Source organism: Triticum urartu, chromosome 7 (assembly GCF_003073215.2).
Source record: "Triticum urartu cultivar G1812 chromosome 7, Tu2.1, whole genome shotgun sequence".
NCBI classification, from domain to species: domain Eukaryota; kingdom Viridiplantae; phylum Streptophyta; class Magnoliopsida; order Poales; family Poaceae; genus Triticum; species Triticum urartu.
Genome location: NC_053028.1, coordinates 615,001,329 through 615,021,684, shown reverse-complemented (window position 1 = coordinate 615,021,684; position 20,356 = coordinate 615,001,329). Strand labels below are relative to the sequence as shown.

Here is a 20,356-nt window from a genome sequence, read left to right as displayed (position 1 = left end):
TCTGACGTGAGCCGGTAACCAGATGCCTAAAGCTCATGTCCACACCTTCTCGCTCACTCCTCTCCTCTCGTCTCCACCATGCAAACTCAGACCGGCTCAGCCCTTCTGTGGGTGCTACGTGGTTGACAATCACCACCAGGATAAATGTCCATTCAACTAGCTTGGCTGTTTTGTTTGACTGTTGAAAGTTGAAACCGCGGCTATTTACTGCTATGACCAGACCATTGAGCAATCATCCTGCATTTGCGGCCTCTGCATCCGCAAGCTCGCCCCTCCTCTTCAGTTTACCATGCATCTCCTCGTGGATATTGCATTGCTCCTCTTCCTGTACATGTCAGCATGTTCTGCCGCGGCAACGGACACCATCTTGGCCGGCCAAGCACTCACCGTCAACGACCCAGGAACGGCAGGTACGCGCTTGGCTTCTTCGAAACAAGCAGCAAATCCTCCGGAAACACTAGCAACTGGTACCTCGGCATATGGTTCAATACGGTCCCCAAATTTACTTCTGCATGGGTTGCAAATAGGGATAAGCCAATCAAGAATATCACCTCATTGGAGCTCACAATATACCAGGATGGCAACCTTGTCATCTTGAACCGGTCCACCAAGTCCATAATCTGGAGTACACAAGCAAACATCAAAAGAAATAGCACCACTGCTATGCTGTTGAATAATGGAAATCTCGTCCTAAAAGACTCTCCAAACTCATCAAAAGTTTTGTGGCAGAGCTTTGATCACCCCACGGATACATTTTTCCCAGAGGCGAAACTTGGATGGGACAAGCTCGCCGGCCTGAACCGCCGTATTATTTCTTGGAAGAACTCAATCAACCCAGCTACTGGTCTGTATAGTTACGAGTTGGACCATAGTGGTGTCGACCAGTTATTGATTGCACCACTTAGCAGCTCTGCACCATACTGGTACAGTGGTGTATGGAACGGCAAATACTTTGCCTCAGTTCCAGAGATGGCAGGAAACAAAATTTGGAGATCAGAATTTGTCGACATTGGCCATGAGAAGTACTACACATATAGCTTAGTGCAAGCAAAGAGGATTACTCGTCATGTAATTGACATCTCAGGCCAAGTAAAGGTGTTTGTTTGGAACGAGCGCTCACAGGATTGGGAAATGATCTTCGCCCAACCAAGAAGTTCGTGTGATGTCTATTCAATTTGTGGACCTTACACAATTTGCAATGATAATGTGCTTCCAAATTGCAACTGTATGAAGGGCTTCACCATCACATCCCCTGGGGATTGGGAGGTAGAAGATCGAACCAGTGGGTGCTCGAGAAATACTCTGTTAGACTGCATTAGCAACAAAAACACAACACATACCACAGACAACTTCTATTCTGTGCCATGTGTTGGGTTGCCCCAGAATACCCCAAAAGTAGAAGCTGCTAAAAGTGCAAATGAGTGTGCACAATTGTGCCTGAATAATTGCTCTTGCACTGCATATTCCTTCAACAATAGCGGATGTTCTATCTGGCATAATGAACTACTCAACGTAAGACAACTACAATGTAGTGGTAGTACCAATTCAAATGGACAAACTCTTTACCTTCGCCTTTCTGCTAAAGATATGCAAAGTTTGGAAAATAACAGAAAAAGGATTGCCATTGGAGTCGCAACTGGTATAGGTGCTTGTGCTCTAGGCTTATTCGGGCTCAGCCTCCTAGTAATCATTTCGAGAAACAAAAGGAAGAGCTCTGGCCGCATGCTGAATGATGGTTGTAATGGAATCATTGCATTTAGATACATTGATTTACATCGTGCAACGAAACAATTCACAGAGAAGTTGGGGAGAGGCAGCTTTGGTTCAGTATTTAAGGGGCTTATAAATGATTCAGTTTCCATAGCAGTGAAGAGGCTTGATGGTGCTTATCAAGGAGAGAAGCAATTCAGAGCCGAAGTGAGCTCGATTGGAGCTGTTCAGCACATCAATTTAGTTAAGCTTGTTGGATTTTGCTGTGAGGGCTCTAGGAGATTGCTTGTTTATGAATACATGCCAAACCTCTCTCTTGATGTCCATCTATTTCAAAACAATTCCACTATGTTGAATTGGACTGCTCGTTATCAGATAGCCCTGGGAGTTGCCAGAGGGTTAGCCTACTTGCATGAGAGCTGCCGAGACTGCATCATACACTGTGATATTAAGCCAGAAAACATACTGCTTGATGCTTCATTCCTCCCAAAAATTGCAGACTTTGGGATGGCAAAGCTTCTAGGAAGGGATCATAGCCGAGTCCTGACTACAGTCAGAGGAACCGCAGGGTACCTTGCACCTGAATGGATTACTGGTGTTCCTATTACACCAAAAGTTGATGTTTATAGCTACGGGATGGTGTTGCTGGAAATAATATCTGGAAGGAGGAATTCGTGCGGACCATGTACGAGTGATGGCAACCTTGATGTTTATTTCCCCGTGCATGCCGCACATAAGCTTCTTGAAGGAGACGTCGAGAGTTTGATAGATCAGAAGTTAGATGGTAATGTCAACCTGGATGAGGCTGAGCTGGTTTGCAAGGTTGCATGCTGGTGCATCCAAGATGAGGAGGTCGGTCGACCAACAATGGGACAGGTGGTTCAGATTCTTGAGGGTCTGGTTGATATCAGAATGCCCCCAATACCAAGACTACTTCAAGCTATTGGTGGAAGCTCGCATTCGATGCGCGCATAACCTATTTCTCAAGGGAAACTAGCTCAATTGAATGCCTAAATGATATGGTACACGTGTGTTTGTAGTATTTAAAACGAGAATTGTATTTACTATGCAAATGTGACGGCTTATGGCTGGAGATAAATTTGTGTTGCTTGCAAAGTTGTGACGCGTTATAATGTTAGCCATGTAAGTAATGACTTTTTTTTTTTGCAATCATGTAAGTAATGACTTTGCTATGCTCCGTATACACAGACTCACCGGAGCACGGGAGATGCGGTAGCAGACAGTTTTTCACTTCAGTGGGGAAGACGGCGACGATCTCGAACTCCATCTCGGGTGCCTGGAAAATTAAATGAGGGGAAAATTAGATATGAGTCCAATTGCGCGCGGTGACGCGAATGGAGATGGGCGAGGGTTTCCATCGGTCAGGGAAATCGGGGGCGAGCGACGCAGCGGCGTGCGGCGTGTCGGGGAGTCGATTCGGGCCTCGCCTCTGGGGCATCCGGGAGTGGATGGATGGGAGTTGGGAAAGTGAGCGAGGCGAACTCACTGGGGGTTACTCGGCCTCTGCTTTTGTGAAGGGGGGCGGTCACCGGCGAGGCGAGTCGGCAGGTGCTCGACTGCGGGCACTCGGCGGGAGCGCGCGTGCAGACGACGAGATGTCGAGATCACGCGGGCAGTTGAGAGGAAGGCTTGGGTAGCGCCGCTAGGTCGGGCAGAGGGCTCGAGCGCGGCGGCGGAGGCACCGGAGCGAGCGGGAAGCTAAGGTCGATGCGACGCGAGCGGGAGTCGGTCCGCTGCGGGTTTGAGCGACGGGAGGCGGAGGAGAGCGCGGTCTCTCTTCGCGCGGTGGTGCAGGCGGGAGCGGCGCGGCAGCGCCGGCAGGGATGCAGGCCCGGAGAGGCGGAGGCAGAGGTTAGGGAAAGGTCTGACGAGCGGGACCCGGTGGCAGCGGTGTGGACTCGGCCCATGTTAAAGCCGGACAGCCTTAGATAAATTTATGTATTTGTCTCAAAAAAACAGATAAAATTATTTATATTTCTCCCAAAAAGATAAAATTATTTATTTTCTCAAAAAAAGATAAAATTATTTATTTGCCTCGAGATAAAATGATTTAGTTTACATTGCTAATTTTGACTTTTGACCATACATCATTTTCAAAATTTACTGTTATTTCCAAAATAAGTTAGTCTACATTTGCCTGCGAAATGGCTTTCTGCCTTGAAATATTTTTGCAAATAGCACAAGATTTTGTCCAACGCTAGACGTCGATCAAAAGGTAATTTTCCCTATAAATCCAACATCAAATTTATAGCAATTGGGGGTGAACATGTCTATAGCTATTAGATATTCTACATGGATCTTAAAGTGTTAAACCAAGACAAGTCAACATAGAAAACATCAACTTGCTTCTCTGCCTCACACAAGCGGCACACCACTAATCCTCTCGCTCCCTTCCTCCTCCTCCTCCTCCTCTCTCCCTCTCTCTATGTGTGTGTGCGCGCGTGCGCGCGCATTTCCTGGCGGTGGTGGAAGACGATGAGGAGGATGGGAATAGAGCAGGGGAGTGGGTGGTGCTGCGACCCAAGTCCGACGGATCCCGAGTATTTTTCGGTGATTTTCTATGAGAAGGATGGAGAAGATAGCATATAAAGAGATGGGATGGCCTCGGTGTAGTGGTGGTGGTTGACGAGATCCGACAATGCACCCGATGTTAGCGGCGGCATCGGAGAAGGATGGTGGTGGAGGATGTGGTGGAGACGAGGAACACGTCGAGTTATAGTGGAGGCTGACAGTGGGATGGCCTCGAGGCGTTGGTGGTGGGTTGGTGGCCAATGGGATTCGGCGCGGCACGCCTGGTGTTAGTGGTGACAGGTGTTCCTACAATGTTGGAGACCCAGGGGGTAGGTGCTCGGAGCGTTCAGCGGCTCAGCGCCCGTTATAGTGTTATTGTGACTTGAACATACGACCTCCACGTTATAGTTCGCTACGGTAGCCACCTAGACATCTAACTTGATGTGATTTGTTACATTTTCTTTCCTCTTTTCTTCCTTCCTCCTTTTCTTTTCTTTTTTACTTTTTCTCTTTCCTTTTTCTTTTTATTGCTTTTCTCAAAATGAGTGAAGTTTTTAATCAAAATTGTTTTCTTCTCAAAATTCGGTGAATGCTTTTCAGATTATGTGAATGAAAAATTAAATTTGGTGAATTTTTTTATCAAATCGATGAACTTTTTTTAATGCGTGAACTTTTTTCCAAAATCTGGCGAACTTTTTTCAAAACTGGTGAACTTTTTTTTCAAAATGTGCGGACTTTTTTTGTGAAAGTTCTTTAACTTTTTTCAAATTCATGAACTTTTTTTCAAAATCCAGTGACATTTTTGAAAATTTTTGAATGAAAAGTCAAATTTGATCAACTTTTTTCGAATTCATGAACTTTTTTATCAAAATTAATGAACTTCTTTCAAATACGGTGAACTTTATTAAAAACTGGCAAACTTTTTTGCAAAAATGCATACTTTTTTTAATCAAAATTGATGATTTTTTCAAATCCATGAACTGTTTTTTCAAAATCCAGTGAAGGTTTTTCAAACTTTCGAATAAATTCAGTTTTGATGAACATTTTTTGAATTTGTGAACTTTTTTTTATCAAAATCGATGAACTTTTTTTCAAATCTAGTGACCTTTTTTTCAAAATGCGGTGAACATTTTTCAAAATTAATATTGTTTTTGAATTTGTGAATATTTTTTATCAGATCTGTGATTCTCTTTTTCAAAATCGATGAACTTTTCTAAAATTTGTGAAATATTTTCGAGAACTACGTTTTCTTTTTTAAATAATTTATAATAGGACTGAAAACATGGGTCAAATAGGGCCCTTTTTGGATATCATCGTGGTGCAGTGGTTATTGCGCTAATTGGGTCGACGTTAGCATGCGAGTTCGTTCTCCAGATATTGCAAAATATTATTCGTTGATTATTATTTTTCATTCTGGACGCGAGTGATGATTGGCCGGGCCAGTAGCAACTACGTAGGAGCGCCAACTTACCTAAGTGGCGCTGAGGGCGCCGAACAGGAGCTCCCCATCCTCTCGCTGCATTTCGGCACTTCGGCAGAGGGATATCAATGTTGTACGCTGTCATCGAATTCAGTCAAGAAGTCAAGAACAGTACATAACCTCATTTTGCAACAAAAAAAAGAGTACATAACCTCAATTTTGTCTGCCACAAATTAAACACCTAGTCCACATTAAGTCATTAATGTTATTGTCTAACGTTTCGGGGGCATGAAACCTTGCGGACGCCCAGCTTCAGCCGGTCTCTATCCTGCGCGGGAAACGTCCCACGGCTACGAGACACGCCACGTCGCCATAAAGGGTGACAACGAGTTTTGGGCCCCGGTTGGGCCGTCCCTCCTGTTCGCCGATCAGTAACAAGGCCACTGCGCGCGAGCTTAACCGTAAGACCACTGCGATCGATTCAGAGGTTCAGCCACAAATGATGCAGAGGCTAACGAAGATATGACGGGCTATGCACAGGATGTTCACATGGAGAAGCAAAACAGGAAGAGGATTGAGATAGATGCCATGTATGCAAAACAGCGGAATCAGGCCGGAGTGGATACAGTGATGGCAAGTGGGAAAGAGTTGGCACTTGTACCAGGGGAAAGCTCCATTGTGAGCCCTCCCCCAAAGAGGGATCCGAAGAGAAGCAGGACAGAAAATGATGGTAAAGATGGTGGTATCTCAGCAGTGAAAAATTTGGCTGGCTCCTTCGAGGAGCGCCGCCGAGATCAATGAGTGCTTTTTGTTGGAACTGCCGTGGAGCAGGCAAACCTGCGGCAGTTCGAGAGCTTCGCGAATTCGCGAGGAAGTTTGCCCCTACCCTGCTGTGTATCGTCGAAACTCAGATAGAGGGATCAAGGGTAGAAGCTTTAGCTAGTAAAATTGGTTATGATAATTCTTTTGCAATAGATAGTCAAGGTAGAAGTGGTGGTATTGGAATTTTCTGGAATAATGAAATAAAGATCGAGATTCTTGGTTACTCGGTGTATCACATTGACGTTTCAGTTGAAGAGCAAGGGGAGGATAAGTGGAGATTTACTTGTGTTTATGGAGAGGCACAAACCCACCTGCGTCATCAGACGTGGACGGTTCTGAAAAACATTAGTACTTTGAGTACTCTACCTTGGCTTTGCATGAAGGATTTTAACGAGGTGCTACGTCCAAATGAACATGAGGGGGTTGGACAACGTAGTAATGCTCAGATTCAAGCGTTTAGAGACGCGACAGATATTTGCATGTTTATAGATTTGGGCTATAAAGGTCACTTCTGGACTTTTGAGAAGAAAGTTACCGGTGGTACCTATACCCGGTGTAGGCTGGACAGAGCCTTTGCAAACACGTCATGGTTGGCAAAATTTCCTCTAGCTTCAATGACACATGAAACATCAGCCACATCGGATCACTCGGCACTGTTGTTGGATTTTGGCAGAGTGAAAGAGGACCACATAAAACGAGACTTCAAATATGAAGTGATGTGGGAACAACATGAGGGTCTCCATGACAGGATAGTGGATGGTTGGGATACGGGAGTACCATGCACCACGGTCCAGGAGATGCACCAGAAACTTGAGAATCTGGCTAAGGGATTGCAGCGATGGAGTAATGACACTTTTGGAAGTGTGAGAAAGGAAATAAAACAGCTAAAGGGAAAACTAGCCGAGTTGCAGGGGGATACGTCTCGCATAGGTCCTTCCCACGCAGAACTTAAGATCAACGAGAGATTGATCGAGATGTATCATAGAGAAGAGATTATGTGGCGCCAGAGAGCAAGGATTGAATGGCTACGTGCAGGTGACAAGAACACTAGATTCTTCCACCTCCGGGCTAGTTTGAGGAGGAAAAAGAATATGATAAAACCGCTCCAAAATTCTTTGGGTGTCATTGTGGTTGATCCGGATGAGCTGAAATCAATGGCCAATAATTTCTATCAGACCTTGTATGCCTCAGAAGGGGTACAAGGAATGGATGCTGTGTTAAATCATGTACCAAGGAAGGTGACCGATGAAATGAACTCAAGGTTAGATGCTGATTACACTGCAGAGGAGGTCAAAATAGCGCTGTTCCAGATGTTCCCTACAAAGTCCCCGGGGCCGGACGGCTTCCCAGCTCATTTTTATCAACGAAATTGGGATATTTGTGGAGACGATGTCACACGGATGGTGCTACGGATAGTACGAGGGGAAGAGAGCCCGGAGGCGATCAATGATACAGTGTTGGTGTTAATACCAAAGGTAACAAATCCATCGTTGCTATCTCAGTTCAGGCCTATTAGTCTCTGCAATGTACTTTATAAGATTGCTTCAAAGGTAGTAGCTAACAAACTAAAGGAGATTTTGCCTGAGATCATATCCGAAGAACAATCTGCCTTTGTGCCGGGGAGGCTAATAACAGACAATATAATTTGTGCCTATGAGTGCTTACACTTTATGAAAAGGTCAAGATCAAAGTCTAATAGCTTCTGTGCGCTAAAGCTCGATATGATGAAGGCCTATGATAGGTTGGAGTGGCCTTATTTGAGAGGAATTATGACTAAGTTGGGTTTCTCTCTTCGGTGGATCAACACAGTGATGAGCATGGTGTCTTCGGTATCCTTTTCAGTTTTGTTCAATGGAGAGAAGCTTGATTCATTCATACCTACACGAGGTATTCGGCAGGGAGACCCAATCTCCCCCTACTTATTCTTGATTGCAGCAGAGGGCCTTTCGTGCCTCCTGAAATCCAGTTCTCAGTCATCAGTTGCAGGTATTAAGGTGGCCCCAACGGCGCCCACCGTTAACCACCTGTTATTTGCAGATGACAGCCTGTTACTTTTTAAGGCTAATGTAGAGGGGTCAGATGCAGTGTCACACCTGCTAGAAACTTATTGCAATGCTTCCGGTCAAAGGATCAATCATGATAAATCTTCGATCTACTTCAGCAAGGGGTGTCCTCGTCCGGTTAAAGAGGCTATAAAAAACTCTTTAAATGTGCACAATGAAACTTTGAGTGATCGTTACCTGGGAATGCCTACTGATATTGGTCACTCAAAGAATGGTACTTTCAAATATTTGAGAGACCGTGTGTGGGAGAAAATAAAAGGTTGGATGGAGAAGTTGCTTTCGGCGGCTGGCAAAGAGGTCTTGATCAAGTCAGTGGCGTAGGCCATACCAGTTTTTTCAATGTCATGCTTTCGTCTTCCTAGGGGCTTGTGTGACAATATAACTTTCATCATTCGTCAATTTTGGTGGGGGAGTGTCGGAGTAAATAGCCATGGGTAGCCTAGCCGGCTTCCCCTGGCACTTCTGCAAAAATTACGAGCCTGCCGGCTCTCAAGAATCCAAGACCTGGGGCCGCCTTCTCCTAGCCGGCTGCGATCAAGGCCGGCTTTCGGAAGGCGGTCCGACTTTAGCCCCCATGAGAGGGCCGACTCCAAGGAACCGGCTGTGAGAAGGCCGGCTCCTTGGAGCCGGCTCCTCGTACAGCGGTCAAGACCGTACCCTCAAAATTTGCACTCACCTAACGGCGACGTGACGGGGCGTGGCTACAGTGGAGCCTGCCACCCCTGAATCCCGGAGCACGCCTGGCACAGTGCGCCGTACGGAGCGGGCATGACCCGTCCGGCGCGGCACTGTTGCCATGTTGGCCCTGGTGTCACCCACGACGGGCTGCTAGTGCGGCCCACAGATGGTGGGCCCCTTCGGGCAGAGAGGCACCCGAAGGCGGCCACGCCTCCCCCCAGTCGGCCCAAGACAGAGCCGGCTCCCCGCAGCCGGCTTGCCACCTCCCTCGAAGGAGACGCCCCATTAAGGAGACAAGACGCAGTAAGACTACAGCGATCGTCCGACAGGCGGCGGTACTGTAGCCGCGCTTACCACGGTGAAGCCCACGTCAGCAAGATGAAGCCACAGTGACCAAGGAGTTGGTAGCCGGCGGGACCCACAAGCCGGCGGGCCCCAGCAGCCGGCGCGGGAGCCGGCGAGCGCAATCACAGACGGCTGGGCCCCGCGCCCAGTCGGGTTACCATTGTACCCCCGGGGGGTAGGCCTATATAAACCCCCCGGGGCACCCATGCAAAGGGTTCGACCCCCTGCTAGTTCTAGACACCATACAAGGAGAAGAAGCAGGCTAGCCGTGCCCTTTCTTCCTCCTCCCCCCCACAAACAGCTCAAGGAGCGTTGTGTAGCTACTCGATTCATCTAGTGAGCATGCGGAGACCCCGCAGAGCAGCAGTAGGGGTGTTATCTCCTCGGAGAGCCCCGAAGCTGGGTAAGATCCGCTGGCGTGCATGTCTTCGCCTCATCCCGCTTCCAGGCACCGGCGACGTCTTACTGGTTCCCACAAAGATAAGCCACCCGTTGGCATATGTCGCACCCACCACCCGACAGGGAGCAAGAATGGCAAGAGGAAATCAAGCTGGGTAGCATGGGATACAATGACACAACCGAAACATTTGGGGGGTCTTGGCTTCAGGAATCTAGAGATCTTTAACCTATCGCTGCTAGCAAGACAAACATGGCGTATCCTTACAGATGAGGCATCACTTAGTGGAAGAATTCTTGAAGCTGTATATTTCCCGGATTGCACACTCTTGGAAGCGCGGCTGGGAGCTCACCCGTCTCAGATATGGCGGGCGGTTTTGGATGGCAGAGACATTCTAGCTCAAGGGATAGTCAGAAGAGTTGGTAATGGGGAGACGACCGATGTGTGGAACCACAATTGGATCCCGAGGGAGAACTTCAAACGACCTATCACGTCGCTCATCCAACATCCTCCGGCTAAAGTGTCAGACTTCATTGACAAAACTTCTGCCCAATGGAAAGAAGTGCTGATCATGATAGTTTTCACTCCGTTTGATGCAGAGGAAATTCTGAAAATCCCGCTATGTACTCGCAATGTTTCGGATTTCTGGGCGTGGCATGAGGAACCCAGGGGTAATTTCTCGGTTCGGTCTGCTTACCAAATGATAATGAGAACAAAGCTTAGCCGGGAAAGATGGATTTATGAAGAAGCAGGTACGTCAGAAAGAGATAGCGAATTTTGGACGTCTCTTTGGCATATCCAGGTCCCATCAAAGCTTCGTATGTTTCTTTGGAGACTTGCGAGACAGTCCATGCCTACCGGGGAAGTTCTAAACCATCGTCATATGGCGGATGAGGATACATGCAGGCTATGCGGAGCACGAGACACATGGAGGCATGCACTACTCTCATGCTCAATGTCCCGCAGTGTTTGGGCTCTCGCTCCTGAGGAGCTTGTTGATAAGATTATTAGCTGCCAATGTGACAACCCAAAGGAGTGGCTCTTTGCCCTGCATGAATCTCTGAATGCGTCCGATTTCCTTCGCCTAGTTGTGACAGCATGGGCAATATGGGGGGCGAGGAGAAAAGCAGTATATGAAGACATCTTCCAGTCACCCTTTGCTACGAACAGTTTCATATCAGTTTATCTTGATGAAGTTCGCCAAGTTAATATCCGAACCCAGAGGCCAGCTACTGCACCCGTGGTAAGGCGATCTTTATGGATCCCTCCGGACCAAGGGAGAGCTAAAATTAATGTGGATGCAGCCGTGTCAACAAGAAAGAAATTCGGAGCCATGGGGGCAATTTGCAGAGACCAAAATGGTGTTTTCCTCGGGGCCTCGGTGGTGGTAATCAAGTTTATCACAAATCCCCCCACACTTGAGGCGATAGCTGTTTGGGAGGGCCTATCCTTGGCTGAGGATTTATATGCTCAGAATATTCAGGTTGCTTCTGATTGCAAAACAGTGGTTGATGAAGTGAGAAAAGGGTCTCATGCGGCGTATGGAGCAGTAATCCAAGAAATATCTGAACGATCTTTGAATTTTCATTTTTGTAATATAGCTCATGAATTTAGGAGCTCGAATTATGAAGCTCACAACCTAGCAAAGCACGTTCTCTCTCTCGGTATTGGCCGACATGTTTGGTTGGGCCAACCGGAAAATCTTTCCTTCGTCCCTATAAACATTGTGACGTCTGAATAAATAAAGCTTTGTGGGTTGTCTAAAAAAAACCGTAAGCAGTCGGAGTTGGACTGTGGACATGTCCTGCAGATGACCGGCGCCGTCGCTGTCCCCCGGCAGCCGATGCGACGACGCGATGCAGATCGCGGAGGAGATGCAGTTCTATCCCTCTGATCCGCGCCTATAAGTTATGGCCGCGGAAGCTGCGTGGTACTTGCAGCAGCCATGGGGAAGAAGACGCCGGAGAAGGAGAGTCGAGAGGAGAAGAAGAAGCTGGAGAAACTGCGGAGCGCGGCGCAGCGGCAGAAGGCGAAGCTGTACATCGTTGCGGCCAGCATCGCCCTGCTTGCCTGCGGCTGCCGCAGCAACAGCAAGCAACCAAAGCGTACGTGTGTCCAGCCTGACAGTATATATATGTAATTATTAGGAGCCATGCATACGTACGCACGTACAGCACATGAACATCAGTAGGAGTACCATCACAACATCAGAACTCCACAAGCATCGATCAGTGCTATAATAGTTTCCAGCCTGAAAGTACATTTTTCTACAGTCCAGAGATTTGATTATTTGGTGACAACAGTTCACGAGCTTCAACCAATTAGGGGGGTCTGGTGATATGTTGCATCTCAGTATATATCCAGCAAGGCCACTTGCTCAGTTAAGCCCGTTTTTTTTTTTTGGTCACGGAAAGCTCAGCTATCCTGTTCAACACTGTCAAAACCTGTTCGACGAAGATAAATAGTATTCCCAGTTTCATTTCCTGTCCTGTTGGAGAGAACTTCTGCTCTCGAGCTTCTAGGCAGCGTAGTCGCCTGGAAAAAGTTGCTTTATTCTCTGTTTAGGTGCTGTTGGAACTATTTGTGACTACTTTATCTGCTTCAATCTATAAAGTTGGGGCAGGGGGGCAACCCCTTTCTTTAAAAAAAAATAGTATTCCCTCCATCCGAAAATACTTGTCATCAAAATGGATAAAAAAAGATGTATTTGAAACTAAAATACATTTAAATACATCCTCTTTTTATTCATTTTAATGATAAGTATTGTCAAAAGTGTTGTATTGCCCTCGGAGGGGAGTGGGTGCATCGACATTTCAGTTGAACTCGACCAACTCCTGCGATTACGAAATGCGCTCGAAAGCTGCTATCATCGATCTGCATAGCGGTTACGGACTGATCGATTCAATTTAATCATGGAGCTACAGGCTTTACTTATTATTATTACATTGCATGATTGCAGGTCAGAAACGGGATAGGAAGAAGTAGAAGTAGCTGGCAGAAAACCACAAATCGGCAAAAATAATACTGTACTACTGAACTTGATTGGTATACAACAGTTTGAAGTTTGAACACGCCAATACAGTTGGTACTTGCCAATTAATTTGTTCCGCGCTCTGGGTCGCTCGTGGCTCGTGAGACAAAACGAAGAGAAGAGTCGGATGATTCAGGTCATCTCTTGTCTCCGTTCCGTTTCAAGTGACGAGCAATGGATCGGAACAAGAATGAGAAGAAAAACATGAAGACATTTTGAGCTAGGATGGAAGGCCCAAGAGCCGCCCTACTACTTTGCAAGGGTTTGATCGGGGTTAAATAAAAAACACGAGTCACAATAAGATTATGTACTGCCCACTACTATTGGACTGTGAAATGATGTCGATGGACTATATAGGCATGTAGAAGCCGCCACATGTCTTTTGGAACCTTGAAGCAGTTCTTCCCCACACGACCTCTCCCCACACAGACAAACTTGATCCCTTTCTTCATCGATTCTGAGCCTCCGGGGAAGTGGAAAAGGAAATGGGTGGGGCCTCGCATCCGAGAGCGGATCTGCGGATGGGAGTTGCCAAAGTGATAAGAGGGGACAGAGGCGAACTCATTGGGGTGCTCGGCCGGCCTGCACGCTTGGCTAGCGCGTCGGAAGCTAGGCCAGTACGACGCCTGAGGGAGGAGGGCCGCTGCAGTGACGCTGGTGGTGGCGGCGGGGCTATACAAGGAGATCTCCTGTACAAGAGGCGGAGCCGACAGCCGAGGAAAAGCCTGGCTAGTGGGACCCGGTGGGCCATCGCAGCGGTGTGGACTAGTACATTCCATGCAATTTTTTTGGAGAAACAAACTTGGTAAGAACATCTCCAACAGACGCAAAATAGGGTATCAAAAACAGTTTTAGGCGCAAAAAAGTATTTACTCCGTTCCTAAATATAAGTCCTTTTTTAGCACAAATATAAGTCTTTTTAGAGATTTTAGTATAGACTACATACGGAGCAAATCGAATGAATCTACACTTTAAACTACGTCTATATATATACATCCATATGTAGTCCATATTAAAATCACTAAAAAGATTTATATTTAGGAATGGAGGGAGTATAGGTTTTAAGGCACTAATTGTTTTGGGGAAATTTAACATGGAAAAAGTTTGATTTGTCATGGTCAAAAAACTGGCATCAAATCTGTAGTGGAGACTTTGTTTTTTTTTTTTCAAAGCAGATGATGTTAAATAGGACAGCAGGAAAATTCCTGCCGTAGCTGATGATGTAATAGAGCATCCAGGTATGTTTTTCTTCTCCACAATTGCATACATATTGAAACAAGTAATATCAAACTCATCTCAAACGAATCCAAAACAAATATAACATAAATAGAACTTAATTAGTACTGTTACATAGTTCATCAACCCACAACATCAAATTCAAGCGGAACCACCATGCTTCGGCCTCTTGATCTTGTGCATCATAGGATCAAAGCAATGTCATCCTCTTTGTTCATGTCATATTCCTCTTTGGACGAGGAATCATCCTGCTAAGAGGATTCAAACGAGCTCATCTACAACACAATAAGTTTACCAACAACAAAATTAAGAAAATTAAATGGGCGAGGCTGAGCACGCAAGGCGGTGACGATCTCAATCTCCGATGCGGGGACCTGGAAAATTAAATGAGAGAATTAGATTGAGTCGAATGCGGCACACTGTGACGCGGCTAGAAATGGGCGAGGCTCACCGGTGAGGGAAGTCGAACCGGCGACGAGCGACACAACGGCGCGGTGAGGGGGGGGGGGAGGAGGGGGGACGAGGCGAGTCGGCAGGTGCTCGTCCGCGGGCGCTGGGCCGGGAGCGTCCGTGCAGGCGGCGGCTCGGGTAGGTGGGGCAGAGGGGTCGAGCGCGACGGCGCGGGGAGAACTGAAGGAGGCCGCTGGATTTTGAGAAAGAAGATGACAACTGGAGAAACGGGCAGCTTTCTCCACAGCTAACTGAAGAACAACAGTGCAGAATATGTAAAACCCAAATGCTTCAATTCAGGTCTTTGATATCTCAGGTTTTATATCCAAACCTGAGCCAAAAGTTTTAGCACTTTAATTAGGATTACATTAACCACTTGTTCCTTATAAACGGGAATTACATGTGAAACCGTAAAAATCAACACATAGCCCACACTCTGAAGTAGTAACTGAACAAGCGTTCGACTGGTGAATGAAGAATCCAGGTTCCTCACAAGGAGGGTGCAGGCTCTCATCCCGCTGTGCTGCTGACCAGGGCAGGGCGTCGCAGCTTTAAAATGTTCTACTCCCTCCGATCCGTATTAATTGTCGCTGATTTAGTACATTATATTTTTACATTGCTATCTTGACCATATGCCATTTTAGTTCTACATATACGATCTTCTCGTGTGAGCCGGAAAATTTTGTAGCCTTCCAAAAGAGAGAAATTATATACGACTTTGATTGATGTGATATCATAAACTGTATTATGTACTTATAAGGCAGCTTAAGAAAAGAGCACCCCAAGTGTGACATGCCTTTGTTGGTCATACCTTGATGTGAGCCGGCAACCAATTGCCTGGAGCTCATGCTCTCATTCACTCCTCTGCTCTGCACCACACAAACCCAGTCCACAACAAGACCAGACTGCCCTGCCGTGGGTAGCATGCACTAGATCATCACCACATGATAGTATTCGTTCAGCTAATTTGGCTGCTGTGCTTGACTGTTGACTCCACGGTGCTTATCTACTGCCATCACCACTGAGCACCCAACTTAATTACATCTGTGGTCTCTTCTGCAGCTGCAAGCTCGCCCTCCTCTTTAGAACACCATGCCTTTCCTCCCCATTGTTTTCACCTTGCTCTTCTTCCTACGCGCCCCAGCAAGTTCTGCCGCGACGGACACCATCTTCGCCGGCCAAGCACTTGGTGTCAACGACAACCTCGTCTCCAAGAATGGCAGGTACGCGCTTGGCTTCTTCAACACAAGCAGCAGCAAACCCTCCCAAGACACCACCAACTGGTACCTTGGCATATGGTTCAATACAGTCCCCAAATTTACTTCTGCATGGGTTGCAAATAGGGACACACCAATCAAGAACACCACCTCACTGGAGCTCACAATCTCCCACGATGGGAATCTGGTCATCTTAAACCGGTCCACCAAGTCCATAATCTGGTCTACACAAGCAAACATCACAAGAAATAGCACCACTGCCATGCTGCTGAGTAGTGGAAATTTCATCCTAGTAGACTCTTCAAACTCATCAGAGGTTCTGTGGCAGAGTTTTGATCACCCCACAAATACACTTTTCCCTGGGGCGAAGCTTGGATGGGACAAGCTCACTGGCCTAAACCGTCGTCTAATTTCTTGGAAGAACTTGAACGACCCAACTACTGGTGTGTATTGTGATGGGTTAGACCCCAGTGGTCTCAATCAGTTCTTGCTTACACAATTGAACTTCTCCATACCATATTGGTCGACCGGTGTATGGAACGGCAAATACTTTGCCTCACTTCCAGAGATGACAGCCAGCAACCCAGTTTTCACTGCAACATTTGTCAGCAATGACCAAGAGAAGTATTCGACTGTTAATGTAGTCGATGAATCTATGGTTACTCGTAATGTAATTGACGTCTCAGGTCAAAGAAAAGCGTTCATTTGGTTGGAGGGCTCACAGGATTGGACAATGATCTATGCCCAACCGAAACTTCAGTGTGATGTCTATGCAATCTGTGGACCTTTCACAATTTGCAATGATAATGCCCTTCCACATTGCAATTGCATGGAGGGCTTCACCATAACCTCCCCAAAGGATTGGGAGCTAGAAGATCGAACCAGTGGGTGCTTGAGAAATACTCCGTTAGACTGCATTAGCAACAAAAGCACAACTCATACCACAGATAAGTTCTACCCTGTGCCATGTGTTCAGTTGCCCCAGAAAGCCCTAAAAGTAGAAGCTGTGGCAAGTGCGAGTGAGTGCGGACAAGTTTGCCTGAGCAACTGCTCTTGCACTGCATATTCCTTCAGTGACGAAAATTGTTCTATGTGGCGTAATGAATTGCTCAACATAAGAGCACTACAATGTAGTGGCACTACCAATTCAACAGGGGAAACTCTTTACCTTCGTGTTTCAGCTAATGATTTCCACAGACTGAGAAACAACAGAAAGGGGATTGTTATTGGAGTGGCAACTGGTACAGGCGTTTCTGTTCTATGTTTATTTGCACTCATTCTCCTGGTAATGATTCTGAGAAACAAAAGTAAGAGGTCTAGTCATATACTGGATGATGTTCAAGGTTGTAACAGAATCACTGCATTTAGATACACTGATTTACAGCGTGCCACAACAAAATTCACCGATAAGTTAGGGGCAGGCAGTTTTGGTTCTGTATTCAAGGGGGTTTTAACTGACTCGACTGCCGTAGCAGTGAAAAGGCTTGATGGTGCTTATCAAGGAGAGAAGCAATTCAGAGCCGAAGTGAGCTCGATTGGAGCTGTCCAGCACATCAATTTAGTTAAGCTTGTTGGTTTCTGTTGTGAGGGTTCTAAGAGGTTGCTTGTTTACGAACACATGCCAAATCGCTCACTTGATGTGCATCTATTTAGAAACAACTCTACAACGCTGAATTGGTTTGTCAGGTATCACATAGCCCTGGGAGTTGCGAGAGGGTTAGCTTACTTGCATGAGAGCTGTCGAGACTGCATCATACACTGTGATATCAAGCCAGAAAACATACTTCTTGATGCTTCATTCATTCCAAAAGTTGCAGACTTTGGGATGGCAAAGCTCTTAGGAAGAATGTTTAGCCGAGTCTTGACTACAATGAGAGGAACTGCAGGGTACCTTGCACCTGAATGGATTACTGGAGTTGCTATTACACCAAAAGTCGATGTTTATAGCTACGGGATGGTGCTGCTGGAAATTATATCTGGAAAGAGGAACTCATGCGCACCATGTACTAGCGGTGGCAACCTTGATGTTTATTTCCCTGTGTATGCTGCACATAAGCTTCTTGAAGGAGAAGTCGGGAGTTTGGTAGATGAAATGTTACATGGTGATGTCAATCTGGACGAGGCTGAACTGGCTTGCAAGGTTGCATGTTGGTGTATCCAAGATGATGAGTTTGATCGACCAACAATGGGAGAGGTAGTTCGGATTCTCGAAGGGCAAATTGAAATCGGGATGCCCCCGATACCAAGACTGCTTCAAGCTATGGCTGGGAACTCGGATATAGCATGATCCTAATCCTTTTGTGTAAGGTGTTATAGTACATTTGTCTACATTACAAAATTTAGATGTTATATTTGTTACTGTTCAAATGTAGTGCCTACCACTGGAGACGCAGTTGTATTTCATAAAATAAAATTGTAAAGTTTGAATGTACTCTGTACTATTATACTTTCATGTATGGATCCATATCGAAATAGGTGCCATAGATATTTCGGTTTTTTCTTCCGATTGAAAATTTCTCAATTTTAAGATCCAATGTCAAAGCTTATTTAAACCTTATTTTTGTAACTAGCATTGTGTGGTATGCGGACATCATCTTCATATATAATGGTAGCTATGCTGCCATCGGGAAAGCTCAGCCATACTGGCATGCTACTGCCAAAATAACGTGTGCAGTTAAATGGTCCAACAGCCTATAGTTAGCAGAAACTAGCAAACCGAAACGCCGAGGCATATGCAGGCGTCGAATTCGACGGCAGCAGCAATCCTTTTCTATACTAGCAAACTAAGATGCACAAAAATGGCAACAGGGTCAATGACAGGGAGTACAACTGTACAAGAGTTCGAGCGAAAAGGTTGCTCCAAAACTTACCAGAGCACGAGAAACATACGGTAGCGGCAGATTGCGCCGGACGTGACGAAGACGGCGACGATGCCGATCACCGGTGAGAGGTCCTGGAAAAATCAAATGTGAGAAAAGAAAATTATATGTAGGCTGATGGCGCACTGTGACGCTAATTGAATCGCCAGGCGCTCGACCGCGGGAGATGGGTCCGAGGCAGCACCATGCCCGCGTGCAGGCGGACAGATCACGCGGGAGGGCGAGAGGAAGCCCTTTCATACTCGGGTGCGTGTAGATCCGGTAGATCGGGGTCGAGCGCCGGGGAGGGGAGGCGGCCGGGGTGGAGGCACTGGGTGGGACGCGTGGGAGGCTAGGTAGGTCGATGCGACGAGGAACGGAGGAGGGCTACCATCGCGCCGTGATGTTGGTGATTGGCGAGAGCGGCTCTGCTTCGCTGGCGCGGGCAACAGAGAAGGCGAAGCCCGAGGTTGCGGATAGATCTGACGAGCGGGCCCCCGGTGGCAGCGGCGTTGACTCGGCCTCATTAGTTAATAAACTACCTAAAACCTAAAAAGTGTGCGCGCACTAACTAACCGAACCGGGCGGCCGCTTCCTGGCCGCACAATCGCGCCAGCGATCGCGCCCGGGTGCGCCAGGCGCCACCTGGTCTGGATTGGCCCCGCGCCGCGGGCGTGGACGGTTTGTCCATATCCAGACGTGGGGAGGCCCACATGTAAGCCGTGGAGGAGGGAGGAGAGAGGGTTGTGGGCGACGGTTTCGAAATCTATACCTGAAATCCCTCGCCCGCAACGGTGCTCTCTCCCTATTTCATCTTCGTCTTCGTCCTTACCAGCCTCTCCACCGAACAGGCGCGATACGGGGGAGTCGCGGTAGAGTGTATTTACAAGAAAAAGTGAGTGGGAGCTCTGTAGCATTTCCGATATTATATGTGGATGACAGATAGTTGAATAAGAATTTTTCAATGAAAGACCTCGGTGAAGCTGCTTACATATTAGGCATCAAGATCAATAAAGATAGATCAAGACGCTTGATAAGATTTCAATGAGTACATACCTTGACAAGATTTTGAAGAAGTTCAGAATGGGTCAGTTAAAGAAAGGGTTTTTGCCTGTGTAACAAGGTGTGAAGTTGAGTAAGACTCAAAACCTGACCACGGTAGAATATGGAGAGAGAATGAAAGTCATTCCCTATGCCTCAGCCATTGCTAAACAGTAAAACGGAGCTACTCACGCCCCTCCACAGCGTTTTGAACTCGTCAGCCGTTGGATCCTTATACGTACGCTCCAAATCTACAGATCGCTGAACCTCCCCCACGCATTGCTTTTTTTACCACGTCACAGGCGCAACCAGCTCACCCAACCGTAACCGGGCCGCTGCTCCGCAGGCTGACCTGGACGGTTGCTCCTTAATCGGGCCGAATGGGAAAAGCGTAAACAGGCCCAGATAAGTGGGTACACGAGGCCATCCATGTTTTCCGTCTCTCTTGATTTTCTTCATACAATGGATGCGGTCATCTTCATCCTGGCGGTGGCTGCGCCGGCGGAATAATGGCGAGGCAGCTCGGTTGTCCCCTTTCTGTTAGTTCTGCTCGGCG

The 20,356-nt window shown here is 47.0% G+C and overlaps 2 protein-coding genes and 1 pseudogene across 13 annotated transcripts; 2 read left to right on the top strand and 1 right to left on the bottom strand.

The window, feature by feature from the left end:
* The first annotated feature begins 289 nt into the window (after window positions 1-289).
* Window positions 290-2,919, top strand: LOC125522723 (annotated as a pseudogene).
* An 11,375-nt stretch (window positions 2,920-14,294) lies between these two features.
* Window positions 14,295-19,377, bottom strand: LOC125518546 (MEF2-activating motif and SAP domain-containing transcriptional regulator-like). 11 transcript variants are annotated; one of them, XM_048683361.1, is made up of 5 exons: window positions 19,023-19,376; window positions 18,772-18,854; window positions 14,686-14,864; window positions 14,567-14,608; window positions 14,295-14,485 (listed from the first exon to the last, which is right to left on the bottom strand). In XM_048683361.1, the coding sequence occupies exons 1-4, from the start codon at window positions 19,284-19,286 to the stop codon at window positions 14,589-14,591; spliced, it is 546 nt and encodes a 181-aa protein (XP_048539318.1). In that variant the 5' UTR covers window positions 19,287-19,376; the 3' UTR covers window positions 14,295-14,485; window positions 14,567-14,588. The 11 variants fall into 11 exon arrangements, 6 of the variants coding, with proteins under 6 accessions (XP_048539318.1, XP_048539322.1, XP_048539321.1 ...); XR_007288025.1 differs by having other exon boundaries at window positions 14,295-14,608; window positions 14,686-15,015; window positions 18,965-19,368; XR_007288026.1 differs by having other exon boundaries at window positions 14,295-14,608; window positions 14,686-15,015; window positions 19,023-19,368.
* LOC125518545 (G-type lectin S-receptor-like serine/threonine-protein kinase At2g19130) lies at window positions 15,586-18,328 on the top strand. 2 transcript variants are annotated; one of them, XM_048683359.1, is made up of 2 exons: window positions 15,586-15,907; window positions 16,028-18,328. In XM_048683359.1, the coding sequence occupies exons 1-2, from the start codon at window positions 15,777-15,779 to the stop codon at window positions 18,186-18,188; spliced, it is 2,292 nt and encodes a 763-aa protein (XP_048539316.1). In that variant the 5' UTR covers window positions 15,586-15,776; the 3' UTR covers window positions 18,189-18,328. The 2 variants fall into 2 exon arrangements, with proteins under 2 accessions (XP_048539316.1, XP_048539315.1); XM_048683358.1 differs by having other exon boundaries at window positions 15,586-18,328.
* Window positions 19,378-20,356: the final 979 nt, after the last annotated feature.